The 17,129-nt window shown below is 39.8% G+C and overlaps 1 protein-coding gene across 1 annotated transcript in view; it reads right to left on the reverse strand.

The window, feature by feature from the left end:
- Positions 1-17,129, reverse strand: part of IQCH (IQ motif containing H) — a 187,500-nt gene that overhangs the window by 67,562 nt on the left and 102,809 nt on the right. The window contains 4 exon segments of the mRNA XM_032480865.1: positions 1,612-1,803; positions 5,976-6,248; positions 11,351-11,526; positions 15,508-15,591. Of these exon segments, the coding sequence (XP_032336756.1) occupies positions 1,612-1,803; positions 5,976-6,248; positions 11,351-11,526; positions 15,508-15,591 (725 nt within the window).

A 17,129-nucleotide genomic window follows, 5' to 3' on the forward strand; every position in this document is an offset into this window, starting at 1 on the left:
TTAGATAGATTATTAATTATCGAAGAGCTTCACATTTAACAACATTAACAATAATGACAAATGTATTTGCTGACAATTTAAAATTGTGTAAGAATTGAAATTAAATAATATATAGTCAGGCTTCTAAGTGCAAGTCAACCAAATGCCAATATTTGAAATTTTTTTTTAAGTTTAAAGTCAAACATTTCAAATGTATCATAGTCTAGTGTCAGGAGTGTTCTTTAAAAATTATTGGTTTGGAATATTGAGAACAGTAAATTCTTTGTACACTGCATTTCACTTTTTTAGATTAAAAAAGTTCCACTTTTTATATTTGAATCTCCATGGTTTTGCTTAAAAATTTTTTTCTTATACAGGATGAAGTAAAATCCAGTTGAAAGAGAACACAAGAGAAACCTCCATGGGCTTCAAAATTAAATACATTTTCCTTGTTTTATTTTTTCCTAGAAGAGTAATTCACTTTGGTATCCTTTAAATAATATGTAAAAAGGTGGCCATGACAGGTACCGCACTGAGTCCCTTCACTGATGGAGAGGGAAGAAAAGCCCAGAATAGATCACGGGGAGAACAGGAACATTTGTCACAGGGAGCTCTCCCTTCTGACTGTTCTCTGGATTTATTCGTCATCTCCTTTCACAAGAATTATGTGGTCCTCTCTTACGTGCCCCTCCCTTTCTATCACTTGTGTCCTGATTCATATACTTCCGTAGTGGGATGCTCAGAGCAGATGCAAATCACCGCGCAGCCCACCACTACAGACGTCGCTGGGGAAGGAATCAGTTAATAGAATTTGTGTCTGGATTTTCCTAATCAGTTCTGCTTTCACCAGTATGTCAGCCAAAACAGAGATGTGAGATGAAGAGAAGCCAGGCGAGTTGAGGCCTCTGGATGCAAAGTGAGGCAACTTTTAGAATGGTGGGCTGAATTCAGATAAACCATATAAAATTAATTATTAAGCAAGTTTGAAACAGACTAAGAAGTTGTACAAATCATCTCTTTCCACCAATATACATGGAAAAATCTACACACATCAGTCATATGCTAAGACTTTTTTTTTTTTTTACCTATTATTCAGTTTCTGCCTGGAGATTTTCTTGCTAGAATGTATTGTTTTCTCAACATCTCACAGGGACCAGCACTTACATAAATTTCCTTGAATTGTCTTCAAAAACATATGACTGCTGACAGAATGCTATTATACATTAGCTTCCAGGTGACAAACATTCACTAATAGAATTTCTCTCTCATAATAAAATACAGCTAGCTTAATAACAACAGTTGTTCGAAGCATATGATCAAGATTCACTTAGAGCAAATGATTAGATCTGTAATGCTATTTGAATATGGTAAAAAAAAAATTACTTCCTAATTATCATAATCAATTTGAGGACTTTCAGGGCCCTAAGAAGGAACATTTAAAATAGCCTAGTCAACCTCATTAACTTTGTATATAAGAACTGAGGCCTCGGAAAGTAAAAAGCTTGCCTAAGGTCTCACTGCTGGTAGGTGACAGGTCTAGAAGTAAGCGCCTCGTCCCCCAGCCGAGCCTTTTGCGTCATCTCCTAACTGTGCACAGGACACTTCTGGTTTATGCCACCATCACACACTCACTTGTGCCCATTTCTTGCTCCAGTCTTCGCGGCCGTATCTGTGACTCTCCTTTAGGACCCGCTTGTAGCACTTTAGGTGGGAAGGAATGTCACAAAATGCAGTCCCATTTCCCCTGAACTCGAAGTCCATTTTAAAGAGCCAGCGTTGGATTTCCAGGTGATCGACGATCAGCTGGCTCCCCTGTTCTATCATCTGTGGGGCCAAAGACACGGCAACATTTAATACCGCTGGTCTCCTGGATTCGTTTTTACTTAACTTAGTCGTGGTACTTCTCATGTGTCTTAATCTCAAACAGTCTGTTCATTTGGCTATCTTTTAAAGACAGATTAGAAGAAGTTTTAAGTGATATATACATGATGTAAAGAAACGCTAACCAGTGGGACCAAAGACATGTTTAAAATATAATCTTCTTTATGAAAAATTATGAAACTATTTTGCTGGCTTTTGAAGGCAAAAGAAAAAAAATCTGTGAATGTCTGTAATTGAACCTTGGTATTGTTTTCTTTCTTTTTCAGAGAATTGTGTATTTACTTACTGATTCTTCAAATGTTTTTTTTTTTAATAGTTTCAAGACTATAAAAAGTTACAGTTTTGAAAACTTTAACTGGCTGGAGCTTTGCAGAGCTTTTAAAGCCTACAATCTTAAAACAGTTAAACTAATTTTTTTCCTCATTAGCATTCATGAAATACCTTTGTTTTGTCAGCTGACCGAGTGTATTATATGAACAAGACAAAGGAGGTAAAAACATTTATGAAAGCAAGTTTCTTGGAATATACACCTATCCTAATCTTATTTGAAGCTATATTCCCTAAAGACCTGGGCTCTATCACATGGACGTTGCAAGGATAGAAGTTCAAGATCTAATATCATCATCATCATCATCATCATCATCATCATATCTAACATTACTGATGTCTCAGTAGGACCTAAGCCTTTGGCTAAGCTCTTTACATGAGTTTTCTCATTTAATACTCACAAAAATTTATAAGGTAGGCACCATTATTATTTTCATTTTATGTGCAAATATCTGACTCAGCTAATTTAAATAACTGGTCCACAATCACACAGCACTGAGTGGCAGAGCAGAGACTCCACCAGGCTGCTCTGAGTCCAACACCTAAGCTCACTCTCTCCACCGTTCTGCCCATCTCAACCTTCAGGGAGGTGGAGGAGAAGGGGGAGGTGGAAAACGAAGTCAGTAACAGGGAAAGCAACTTTCCTAATGGTCAGTAAGCCATTTGGGGTAAGTTTGAATCAGGCAAAAAGTCTACCGCACGACTACTTAATTATAAGTAATATGGTTTCAGTAGAGCCTTGGTGAAAAATAACTCATTAGATCACAAAATGATTTTTTCTGTTCATTTTTTTTTCCATCAGACTGTCCAGTCTATACGTCACAGAAAGAAACAAAACAATACTAAGCATTCTCCCTTCTGAGCCTTGGTCACGCTGTGCGCTTAAGAAGGCCTCTGCAACACTGTTCTCTCTCCTTTTGATGAGTTTTTGTTCACCAAGTGGATTTTTTTTTAATTAGAGAGTGTGAAAGGACTCAAGATTATAGTTCTGTTGAAATCTGGAGCTGGAAGATTACAGTTATTGTGATTAAAGGTACAATCAGTTCTCTTGAGTTGGGTCTTCCTAGCAAATCTTCCTGGGGATGTTACACTATAGAGCAGTGTGGAAGTCACAACAAAACAGGCATATTTGGGATCCCCGGAAGCCCCGGGCAACCATGGGGTATTCAATTAGGGTGAAAATGCAATTGCCTTAGCTCTCTAATTATCAACTAGTGTGTGTGGATAAATTTGGGTGTTTCAATGAGAAGTACTCTGGTCTATACACCAGATGGCTATGAGCATGGCCCAGGAATTTTTTTAATGTGCCTCCCAAAGTTTCCTCCCTTCTTTCTCGAATGTTGTGTTGAGAAGGTAGATTCTATTTGTCGTATTATGGTCATATTGTTGCAGAAGTAGAAATGGTCTTTGGCCTGTTAATATCCAATAAAATTCTTGTACCGGTGAGAGGAAAGGTGTTCTGGCACAGCCTTTTTCATTGTGTATTTGGATGTATTGTATATTTGGAGGTTTCAACTACTAACAGAATTATCATCTGTTTCTTCCAAATCCTATTATTTGTTGCTTCTGAGAATCCAATAAATGGGCTCCTGTTGATGGATCCCCTACAGTAATGAAAAGGATCAATAGTATCGTAAAGACTGCACCACTGGAAAGAATTATGTGCTATCTTTAAGTGAAAATTGAACAGTGCTTTAAAATAGCATCGCCATTTTTGATTATTTAACCAAAGCCGTCGATATTTCATACAGGGCACATGCCAGAAAGAGAGCTTGCGTGGTTACTTTATGGATCAAAATAGGAAATGCTCACTGTGCTCAAGCTGGATTTTAAAAATAAAGAAATAAATAACTTCATCATAAACCAAACGACTCCATGCTATTTCCAAACATTTATCATTTTCTATTTGAGTCTATCTGCTCAAAAGATGTAATATAATTTTAATCGCCACTCCTTTTATACTGGGGTAGGGGCAGAAGTCGAAAAACATCTACTACTAAAACCCAGCTGATAGTTGGGAATGTTTATTAACCTAAATTAAAATAATCACGGCTTTCTTTCACCAGCTTTAAGTTTATGAGGTACATCGGTAAAAAGTCAGTGTTATTAACTCATCACTATCTGGAAATTCAAAACGCTGACATGCTCAGATAAATTAGTCACTCTCTGGGAAAATCTCAGTGGAGTGCTTCAATTCTTATGACCTCGGACATGTGGTTCCCAAACAAGTAGCGCAGACCTCAGTTGCTACTTGGTTTATTGTGGTACGATTTGCACATGCCACAGGTGAATTGACACCCCTCAAATCCAGTTTGTCTGTGAGGAGAGGGTTTTCATCCCACTTCTGAATATCAGTATTAGAGGGAGGTTTTGCTGCATTAAATGTGCCTGCATCTTTAGCTACAATCACCATACAGAGTTCTAAAATATTTCATAGCAAAGACTGGGGATGAAAGCAAGACTCCATGTAAATATTGCATTTATATTTTAAAGTTTTGAAGATTGTTTAATGTAATGCCCACATATGAAATCGCATCATTTAAAAACACGTTGCATTTATATTGTCTGTCAGCCTAGTATTCTACAGGGAAGCAGAGGTAAGCAATCCACTTTTTTACCTTCAAATTCCAGTGGAGTTTAATGACAATGGGAAGGACACGCCAGTTCAGGGGGAGCCCCTCTTTTCTACTTCTATTCAAATTGCCTGTGCCTTTTCCAGACTCTGCCATCTTCCGTCGTGAGCCCACGTATTGCCCAAGAACACTCGAGCGAGATGAAACACTGCAGGGCAATTTAATCACTGATACCTTCACACTAGCTTCTGAAAAGTATGATTTGTTGAAAGGCTTGATTTGGGGGTTCAGTGGCTATGAGGTGCAAGCACCGTGATCATGCCTCTGAGAGAAGAAGCGTGAGCCCTGAACAGTGTCCCTCACAAACACCCTCACTGTCTTCAGGTCTTTAGTTCCCCCAGAACTGAGTGCCTGGGACCACCTGTGTCGGGCTCAGAGTAATGGCTAAGAGATGTTCTGAAACCGAGGTTAGGACATGTTAACAGCCATTTGCTTCTGTTTTCTTTATTGTGAAAGATGCAGTTAAATAGGAGAACACCTGCCACAGCTAACTCAAAGTGGCTAACTTCTAGTTCTCTACTGGCTGATCTTGTGTGGCTAATATTATAGTTCTCCAAATAATTAGGGCCCTAACTATCTGCTGGAACAATGCATAACCATAGCCTCGGACCAAGGCAAAACCCAGAAGCAGCCAGTTCTTTTCCTGGAGCCATTTCACTTCCCCTTTCTGAGCTTTCCCCCTCCTTCCCATATGGCCCCTTCCTGGGGAGCCGGGATATTTTAAAATAGAGCCACGGATGTCTGCAGCCCTCTACCACGTGCCCTCTGCAACACGACTTGACAGAAAGGCTTACTCCGTGGTACTTTCCAAACCTGCTCCTTTTCTCCAAAACTGATGCACACATTTCTGCTAAATGACTAGCTAACTGATAAGATGATGAACTAATCCACATTAAAGCCATAAATATTGATAGAGTAATACATTCAATTCCTTCATCCAAATGGACAATACTTTGGAATTTCCAGGCATCTTGGCAAGGCCGATAGGAAGATACTTTGAAAACACGAAGGCCTAAAGTAGATCCCACCAGACCAGCTCACATCTCCCACAACAGTCGTCATTGGGTAGGGTTGGCTCCAGAAGACCTGACGTTCCCGCGAGGTCAAGAGGATGGGAAGTACTTGAGCAGAGCCTTGCTTGTCCACCCCACATACCTGCTGGTGACCATAGATGTTACACGCTCCAGGAGGGACGGGCACATTGGCGCTGTCAAAGACCCGTTTGCTTCCGGACTTGGTGCTGTAGAGGTGAGCCAGCTCAGGCTCCGGGCCCAGGATGGGTGTGTTTAACATATCCGCCACGGCCAGATCATCTCTGTGCAGGAGCCCGCCGACAATGTAGGCTTCCTTCCCTTGGATGAGATTTTTTATTCTTCTGATGGCCTTGGGACTGTACATCAGGTGAGTGGCCAGGCACATATGCTGCTTCTGCAGGGGGCAGAACATATTATTTTTGTTAAAAGGTGTTCTTTTTGTCGTCCATACACCTAATTTATCACATAGTGCACAATAAATGCATTATTAATAGCAGGCTGGGTTATGACCTATCCTGTTGTTTAGCAGTTTAAATTGATAAAAGCTGTTGGGGTGAGGTTCCATAATCGCTCACATCTTTAGTGTGCTGGAAATAGGCTCGCTGGGACTAGAACTAATTACTACACATCTGTATTTATTTGATCCACATGGAATTATCCTTCTGTCAGAAGGAAAAGAGGCTGGCGGCCCTTGGATAATAGTGATTCATCTCTGCAGCACTTCTGGCATGGTTTAACGCTAAAGTGTCTGGAAAATCAATACAAAAAATGAAGAAAAAAGGCCTGCAGTTTTCTAATCTGGCAACTCTTTAAACGATTTGGTAGGAAAAAGGCACTTGACTTGATACTCTTCTTCCCAAAGTTCTACCACAAATTCCATTTCAGAAACTCCTTATTTTTATGATGGTTATCATGGTTCTGAACCAACGGTCCACAGAGACGATTTAGGAATGGAAAGTATTTGGGAATTTCAGCCACATTCAAATTTCTTTTCCGATGGAAACTCTCTTTCAGTTACATAGATAATCCTGGCGTGCCTAAGAGGGGCAGAGGATGAAGACAGATGGTCAGCACACAGCAAAACTAATACAGGTGTGCTTCTGTGCTCAAGGAGTGGGGACACAGATGAGTACAATTAATGCATAACTAATCCAAGGCAGAGAAGTGCCTTGGATATCATAAGCACTTAATGAATATGAGCTTGTATTATTGTTATGAAAGAGGCTGGGGTTGAGGTGAGTTTTGAAGGAAGGGTAGGAGTTGATGAGGTGGGGATGGGCATAGCCTAGGATGGAATATGAGGCCCAAAGAGCATGCTCACTTCCTCCAGAGAAGTGGGCATTGTGGCACCTGAGAAAGTGCTGGAGTCAAACATCTCTGGCTCTGAGTTCAGCTCTGTCCCTTATAAGCTACCTGAATTTGGACAAATGACAGACTCCCTGAGCCTAAGTTTCTCCACCTGCTAAACGGGAATAAAAATACGCAATTGCTGGGTTGCTCTAAGGATAAAATAAGATCGTGAATGTAAAGCACCTATTATAATGCATGGCATTAAGTTGATATTCAATAAATGGTAGTAATTATTATTACACAGGAAATTCTTTTAAAAAAAATAGTCATTAAAATGCCATGCAAATAATATAGTGCCATGTGTGAGAGAGTCCAAGGGGTTTTGTAGACCAGCGCCTCCTCCCCCAGTTTGAGTCAACTTATCTACTCAACATGGCACTGAAATGTGGAGAAATTTGGGGGGAGCATCAGCTGTGCCAATTTGCAAACTGTTGGTGGGTATAACTGCTGAGTATAAGAGAAAGAGACTGAGGAGAGCCCCTGGATTTCAATCCTGTCTAAATTTGTAACTTGCAAGTCGATTAGCAAATTCGATCTTTCTGAGCCTCAGTTCCCCCATTCAGATGAGAGGCTGAACTAGAAGCCTCTAGGGTCCTTCCAGCTGTGAAGTAACGTTCCCGTTAAAACCATAATAATAATGATAAACAATAATGTTTAATGGGTACAGAGCTTCTGCTCGGGATGTTGAAAACGTTAAAAACGGATATGTGATGGTTGCACAACAGTGTGAATGTACTTAATGGCACTGAACTGTACACTTGAAATTGTCAAAGTGGTCAATTTTAGGTATACTTTACCCAAATTTTTAAAAGACAACCGAGTTCCTCTGAGAAGAGGACTGATTTGATTTACCCCACTGAGCCCTTCCTTCAGAGTAAGTGTTCTAGTCTAAGCTCCTCGGATCTATGCAATATGCCTTTTCTATTATAATTTAAATCCACTTTCAAAACCAACTTCTGAGAATGCAGCTCTAGGAAATCCAGCGCTCCGTTAGACCGTGGCTGGTGACAGCACCTTGTGAGTTTGCATTTCCCATCTGATCGATCACTGTTTATCCCGTTTGTTTATTTCACTTCTTTCCTTTCCCTACAAATTATTCCAGTGAGGAAATGTGGAAAAACGATATGTCTGGGGGGGCTGGCGACTTGAGTCACAGTGTATGTGATGGGCTTTCCAGGGTACCTAGAAGAACGTTTCAGAGGGGGCAGTCCTCCCATGTCAAGTTCATAAGGGCTCAGCATTTCGACGGTACTCTTTCATTTGATCCGTGCAACACTGCACCAGTTAGCAGTCTCTCTTTCGGAGACGAGGAAACTGAGGCTCGAGTGCTTTGCCCACAGCCGCACAGCTGTTCAACAGCAGAGGTTGGAATATTAGCGCAGGTTTCATGCCATAGCTGCCATGATTGCTCCCATTTTACAGGTTGAGTAGTGAGGTCTGGTGGATTTACGAGGTATGATGAGGGGATGGCAGATGCAGCAGTAGAACCTAATGTTCAACTTCTGAGCACATTTCCTGCCAGGATGGATTTCTATCTCCTCTAGGGTTGCTTGTCTTTATTGGCAAGAACTCTACCCGACTCTAGGACGTCATCTGTGGGCAGCCTTATTCTTTAGGCAAGATGACATCACAGTATTGTGCTCAACGTGTGTTTAAAAAAGATTTGAATGTGAGCGAGTGATGGCAGAGGACACATTACTGACCGCAGGCCTTTTGTGACCACTCAGAGAAAATCGGTATCATCACATCCAGGCAGTGGATTAACACAGATGACAAAAATCTAAAATGTCCCTAATTCCATAACGTTATAGCTACATTTAATTTATCACCACTAATTCCTTCTGGGACCTGAGATAAAAGGTGCTGTTTAGGATGTCTTCATAAATATTAAAATGTTCAGAAATAGACACGATGACTTTATAACAGCATTTCTTCCCATTACAGAGTCAAACACTGTATAGTAACTTGGAGACACATACAAACAGATTTTTGGCACACTTTAGGAAAACCTCCTCAAAGCCAGCCATTTGAATGAAAATTGGCACTGATACAGTCTTTCAAACCCATTGGAAAGAAATAAAACCATAACTAACCATGAGCAGGAAATGTGAGATGAGATAGGAAATGTGGTTTGAAAGCGAGAGTTTAATTTTTGTATTTTCGAAAGTTGATTGCCTGTGAATGATTAATTACTCAAATCATTTAAACTTAAACTATGAGAAGTATTAAGTGCTTAAAATATTCCAATATTCCCTGTTTGTTTCTATCCGCAGAGACGCAGACCTACACTATGAATATGCCTCGGTGCATCCGTTAGTGACAGCTGCCTGCCTCCTGCTTGGAAGTTGAGGAGCGGACTCTGAGGATACAGGTCTCAGGGAAGAGGACCCCAGAGCTGGAAGGCACTTTGAAATGATCTAATCCATCACCTTGTTTTACAGATGAAGAACAGAGGGCCAGAGAGGTAAAGGGGCTGGCGCAAGGCCGTAAGGTCACCTAGGAGCAAGGCAGTCGTTCCGATTGGGGTCAGACAGATTTGGGTTCATACTCTGGCCCCGCTAGTAACTTCGGACTAGAAAATGAATGCTGGTTTCCTCAGCCGTAGGACATTGACAATTTCTGTCTTGCTGCAGTGTTCTGAGCATCACATGAGAAAATGTATGCTAAGCATTTGATAAATGTTGGTTGTTCACTCAATTTCCTCCTCCCAAATCTAGTGCCCCTTCCCCATTCCATGCCTCTTCAGTGTGTTCTGGCATTTCAGATGTGCAGAAACTTCTTACTAGCAGCTACCAGCCACTAGCTCTGGTTTCTGGCTGAAGGAAATCGGGAAATTAGCCACACATTAATGATGGTTCCTTTCCTTCTTTGCTTCCTGATATCCACAGTGACTCTGATGTTGAGGCCAAGGATTAGCTAGGAGGCACCGAACCAGTCCTAGCGTTGCTGGAGGACGTTGGGAAGTTTCTAAGATGACAAGTGGCGATGATTTGTCCCTTGCCTTTCCCACTGCTTGTCCCGCCCCTGCTTTTGCCCCCTCTTCTGCAGCCAGAGTGGTAGCGATGAAACAGAGCGAGGCCGAGGGCTTTCCAGGGGAATGCTGGGGTATCCAGTTATGAAAAAATAAAATCTTCATTTTGGTAGAAGAGAGTTCAAAATCACTGAGTTTACCAGCAAAGTAGAAATGCTGCAGCAACCCGCCCCAGCGCTGGCAGGCCTTTTTGGTTTTTGTGGGCAAGTCATGGTGCATCTGATGTGTCATGGGTGGTAACTCAACACACAGGTGGTTCCTACGTGAAGCATGCAATCAGTTTCTCTGGCCAGAGATAGATGACTTTGGTGCATCAACTTGTGGGTGAACAGAGTTGTCTTTATCAGCAAATTCAGACCCTTAGATTTTACAAAAAAAAAAAAAAAGTCTCCTCAAAAATACATAGTCCATTAGGTATTAAAATGTTGGTTGTTTACCATGGAAGTTTAAATTCTTGTTAAAATATAGAGAAATTCATGTCAAGCCATCTCTTGCACTGCTTTATTCTAGAATGCTACCCCCATGGTTCCATGAATTTCCCAAAAGCCCTTGTCTAGGGATGGGATGAGAGTCCACTCAGAGTTCATTTGATTCATTACAAATCAGTTTTTTAAAAAAGTTTAAAAAAATCTGAATCTTGTTTATCATGAGCTAGGTGATATGGTAAATCAGGCCAAATTCCCCTGAGGAAAAAATATCCATGGAGTAACAAGAAATACAGTTTGGAAATCAGAAAACAGGGGCTTTGGTCTAGATTTGTCCCTTACTAGCTTTGTGATCATGGGCAGACCCAGCCTTTCTCTACCTCGGTGTCCTCCACACAAAATTTAAAAAAAAAGCAACCGTAGATGTTATAAATTCACCTACTTGATGGCACAACCCAATGACTACAATTAGGCTTCCGCTACGGAGAAACTGGGCGGGGGTAGCTCCACTAAGTCTGCAAGTTAAACTGGGATATTTATTTCCCACAGTCCAACTAGTAGTGTAATCAGTAAAGCTGTTAAACTTGCAATAATATTTCACTGATGTGTACCAGAGCGTTGCAAGTTATAAAATTTCCAATTTAATTTTACTGCATCCCTGAAGCCGTAGTAATTAGGAGACAAACTCACAGTGAAGATGTTTATAGCTTCAGGGGTGATAATTTTGAACCTGTCCTGCAGGTCACTTCTGTCCTCAAGGTTCCCCGATCTGACAGCTGCCTGTAGACTCAGGATTTTATTGTAATACAGCAGTAACTCATCATTCATTTGATGGGCGCAGATGTAGATGACGCTTACATTGGCATCTAAAAACAACAGGCACAGTGGTTAATTACTGGTGTAAAGGTAAATGACACCACGAACTCTGGCATCGGATTGATGCTGTGCAGTTTAAAATAAAGAGCATATCCAAAAGCCACGCTGAAGTTAATTTAGATTGGTTTTGAACAGATCTTAGCAATTCAACTGGCTTTTTTTTTTTTTTCACTTTAGCATTCCTCTAAAGAAAAGATAAATAATGCCACCACCAAAAGTAGACACAATGGTTCCTTCAGAAGGAGGGCTGTAAGGCACCGTGGAAGTGTACTTTTGAATAATACGTAGGATTTAGCCCCAGAACTCCCATTAACATCAATGGGAATCACATACTGCTTTAAAAATATCCCATTAACTTCAGTAAATTATAAAACAGAGCTATTAACTTTAGAAAGCTGCTGGAATTGCAATTTCTTATTCTGCCTGGACTTGGCAGGGCCGAATAAGGGAACGTTCTGTCCAAATAAAATGGTCTGATTATGACCACAGCAATGATTATTTCAGGAAAGCAACCCTTTTCCCTGCTCCACTCCCAAAAAGGACTGTATTACTTAAATAGGACATCTAGTGATTCTTGGTTTAAAGGAAGCACTATCTTAAAATCTAACTGTTCTCCTTCATAAGATGTGCCTCATATTATGTGCATAGAAAGAAATCCTAATTAAATATCCCATCCAAATGGAATAGTGAGATGAGATTACCCACTCCCGGCTGCAGAATATTTTAGGGGGTATGGACAGGAAATCCGCAGCCCATGGAGTCACTCACTCATTTGTAACATAAGGGACTGATCAGCAGAGGCAAAGCCCTTGGCTCAACATGAAAGGAAATACAGGACTCAAAGCAATGAGAGGTTGCCATGAGGAGCAACCGTTTCACATGTATGGACAGCCAGAAGCCACGGCAGAGGGCGGTGGACACAGTGAAGCATGCAGACCGGGTGCCCAGGGATGTTCAGAGGAGGGAGCCCCGTGAAACGTTTCCTTGGGCAAGTGGGGCCAAGAGGGGATTTTAAGACTCCTCTGTTCAGTCTGACGGAGTAGACAGAGCACAGACTGATTAAATTCTAGCTCAGCTGCCTAGGGACTCTGGGCACATTATTTAACCTTTCTAAGCATTGGTTTCTTCATTCGTAAAATGGGGAGTAAAGTCACCTGCGGCACAGAGTTTGGGAGAGTATTAAGTGAAAGAATATATAAAAAGCACGTGGTGCAGTGTCTGGCACATACTAGGTGCTCAGCGAACAGTACAGAGGAACCAGTCTGCTCCTCAGCCCACCCTGACTCAGCCAGCCAACAGGGACTCCCCACCCCAGCCTCCACACTTACACTCCTTTTAATCAGTGCCTCCAGACTTAAGACGATGAAGCAGTGTCCTCTGTTGCTCCAAATCTATTAATCTCATCTCTCCAAACTCTTCAAAGGCAAGGTGTATACTTTCCCTATAATTTCCCACAGCCCGGTACAGTGTGGAGTACGCAGGAGCCACTCATTGAACACTCGCGTGTTGACTGAAGGGGTCTGGGAGAATGGAGAGATTTGGGAAGTGGGAAGTCTTACACAATTAGTGAGCCCCATGGCATGCAGGAGAGATCTCCTGTGGAGATGAGCATCTCGTGGCTAGAAGCCATGTCCTCTGAGCTGGCCCGAAACTCCATAAATGCAAGTATTTAAATGACTCCTATTTAACTTTGAAACCAAATTGCCATGTGGCCCTTAAAATAAATTAACTGAGGAGACACTGGTTAAATAACTTGTATCCAACTGCTGAATGATCAAATTCATTATCCCAAATCTTGTGTTTCCGAGAAGACACTAGTGTCTTACCAAACTATTGGTTTGAAAAACTCAACAAGTATTTTTTTAAGCACAAAAAGAAACAATGAAAATAACTTAACAAAGATTCCACAGCGGAATAAAACTAAATTTTTCTTGGGAAAAAATTTCTGGTTTACAAACAATAACAAGTCACGTCGCTAATTTTTCCTTTCCTGTTCACTTCTGAGAAAGGAATGCATATCACTGACGCTGATGCCCAGCATTAATGTGGTTGGATTGTGAATCTATAAATGTTCAAAATTAATTGGTGGGTAGTTTTGGAAAGGAATTAATAAGAGGATGAGGATTGCTTTGATTGCTAGTCAATAGTCAATATTGATTTGCTTAACTTATCTAGGAATTGAAAATGCTAGCCATTGGGGTCTCCCCACCTGACACCCTGACTTCACAGCCAACGTTCAGAATAACAAGTCTTACCAAGGTAATCAGATTACCTTTGTTTCCTTTAAATAAGCAGAAAAATCAACACCCTTTACTAGGAATTAGTGGAATTAAAGAAGATATTTAATCTTCTCCAAAATTATTACTAATTTTCCTACTTTTTCCTACATTTATGTCACAAACAAGTACTTTTTCTATTTTCTAACTTTTTTCTAAACTTTCATTACTTCTCTTGAAGAGATTTTAGAATCGCAATGTTACATCGTGAAGATAGTGTACCAAGAAAAGGCACTTAGTTCCTACTCTTTCCGAAATGTTCGTATTAGCAGAATTTTCCACTGCAGGTAGACATAGACTGAGCTATTGAATTATCTAAAATAGAAGCCTAATAATGTCAAGTCTTCTCTAATAATGAGGATCTTTTGTAAAGAACTTCTTTGGTGATGGTTTGGACTATATATAGAAGGGTTTATAAAAAGCTAAAGGAAAAAAATTAATCAAATAAATTAGAGCGAAGTCTGCCCTCTGCTGCACTTCAGTGGTTTCTACCCAGTCAGGTTTGTAGTTGAAACAGCTCAGCACTAACAAATCAATCTTAAGTCATTAAAAAAATTTTTTTGTAAGGCTGAAAAACAGTATTAGTGCCTGGATAATAGATTAAAGCAATTACATTATTATTATTTTGGGACACTGTAAATTTCTAGTACGGATGTATTTTTGTTACCAAATGGAATTTATAAAATAATAATGATGCTGAAATATATATGAATCATGTAAAGTATGTCATTCCAGGGAGCCAGCTAAGTTGGTCATCGATCATTTAAAATTCTTCCTTGTTTTGCTTAAATAAGGGCCAAAGCAATTATATTTTAACAAAACAAAGAAGTTCTTATTTGGTAACTGAAAAATAAGCCTCGCTTTTGTTTAACCCTGAAGTTTTGGCCGACACCTCCCATGCTGACTCAGTATTATTGCTTAGCCTTTCAAATCTTCATTCTTTAAGGCTCACTTCAAACAGCATCAACCAAAGCCCCTGCATTCTTTTCTTGTATCCTTCTTTCTGGCCCTAGGTTGGTGTCTGATTCAGAACTGACCAAACCAGTAACACTGGAACTTGGCTTGTACAAAGATTTATCTATCACTCAAGGTCTGTATTTCTAAGAATTCCCTCCACTAGGCACCTCCTGCTTTCTCATAACTAGACAATATATATTTAAAGAAAAGCTTCTTTTAAAAATCTATCTTCATTTCTCTCTTATTTTTATAATGAAAACACAATGCTTTTCATTTCAGATACTGTCCACCCATTCCTCAGATAATGTAATAGACAATATTGACACAAACTGAAAATGTTGACCTCACTCGCTGCCAGATTCAGTAAATGATGGGGCTATAGGAGAAAAATCCTTATCCAAACCTGCAGCAAAGAGAATTTAGAAAATTACCCAAGTAAGTTGGTTAAAAATGTCATTGGTTTATTCAAGTTGACTTCACTCTAAAACTGTTCTTTAAAGCAAAACATTCAATTGCCCTGCGATTGATTAGAAATCTAAGCTTTTTCCTTGTAAAGGGAAGAAAAAGGCAAAAAAAAAAAAAAAAAAAAAAAGAACATTAAAAAACCTGGCTAGGTAGAAACCACTGAAGTGCAATAGAGGAAAGAGAAAAGAAAAGAAAAGAAAAGAAAGAACATTTACTTAACATTTAATCATGATAAACATTCCAGAGTCATTTGTGTAAAAGTATTTACTGTACCTAAGATGTCACACAGCCTCCCCAGCTGCATGTTCTGCTGCGTGTTTAAGTCGGCAATGTTTTGTCGCACAGGCTGGGAATATCCTAAAAGGCAAACCAGACGTCACAACTCAGAAAGAGCAGATCAGTTTGGCAAAATGGCACACTAGGGTTCCACAGTGTCACTGTCCATATTTTTAGGAAAGAACTGTCTCTGAAGCATCTTGCAGAAACTAACTCCTAAGATTGAGGCCCTTGCTTCTCAGGGGACTAAGCATTCTTCTATAAGATATGCCAAAAGAAGATATTCTGCACCAGAGGGGTTCATATTTTTCAGTACCAGCAAAGCTGCTAGGAATCCGGATTTTATAGAAACATGGGAAAAGTTTCGGACATTTAACATGAATGTTCCAAACAGTACGTAAGAAAATTGTGCTAAGGTTAAAAAAAAAAAAAAAACTATTTTGGCTTTTTATGCTTCTGATGTGGCATTTTGAAGAAGTGTCCTGAAATTATTCTAAACTGACACACAGATTTCAGGTAAACCCCTTACTGTCGGGAGTATGAATTTAAGTAATTCTATACACCAAAGAAATATGCTTCTGCTCACACAGTCAAAAGAACTTTTAACCTTAAAGGGCAATAAAGGTTAGCGCAATTACTTGTCAGTACGAATAAAAGTCCCACCCTTTTCCTTCGTGTCCATTGGAACAGCAGAAGGAGAACACGTGTGGATCACTATTGTCCAAAAATCTTCCGCAACACCCGAACATTTTCTGTTGATATTTCAGGGGTTAAAAAAAAAAAAAAAAGCAGATCAAAACACCAACTCAAAAGGCATGCATCCTCACAAGCAGGTATAATTGCTTACAGGAAATTCAGCAACTGTAGATGCAACTTTAAAAAAAAAAACACACAACTAAAATTACCTTTCACATTTGGAAGAGATGCTTCAATGCCTCCTTGTGGTTAGCGAGCCCAAACACATGTTTCAAGTTAAAGTGCTGTAGGTAAGAGTGATTTTAAAAACGACATCTTCAAGATGTGACCCAGATTTCTTTTCAGCAGAAGGAAAACTATAGCAATTCAGGCAACAGGGCTTCAGATCAAATGAACTCTGATAATTGGCTCTTTGCTTTGATGTTGGTATTTAAACACTAGACAACGTCTGGAAATTAAATGAGTTGACAATTCATCTCCAAGTCTCCCTTTTGCTTTATGCAAATGAACTTAAGAACGAAAGAAGTAGAAGGGCAAGTCGGTTGTTTGAATTATTTTTGAAAAATTATTAATTTCGAAAATAATTTTGGGAACTGTTCCATATAGAAAGCTAATATAGGCAGCTAACAATGCCATCTTGATGTGTGGTTGCAGTATTGTAACTCTTGGGATTTTGCATATGTATAATTCTATTTATATTCAGATAAATGCTTATTTAGGAAAATGTATTGTGAATAACTTATATATCAAGACTATAAGGAGGCAGAAAAATGCCTAGAGAATAAAGCATGATTAAGAAAAGTGCCCGAGAGCATCTCATGAATGCATTTCCTTTCGAAAGTAAAGATAAAAGGCAGTGTGAGATGGCTCATTAAGATGATGTCCAATTTAAAATATAAAGGATGTCTGATCACTTTGTTGCC

This window comes from Camelus ferus, chromosome 6 (assembly GCF_009834535.1).
Source record: "Camelus ferus isolate YT-003-E chromosome 6, BCGSAC_Cfer_1.0, whole genome shotgun sequence".
NCBI classification, from domain to species: domain Eukaryota; kingdom Metazoa; phylum Chordata; class Mammalia; order Artiodactyla; family Camelidae; genus Camelus; species Camelus ferus.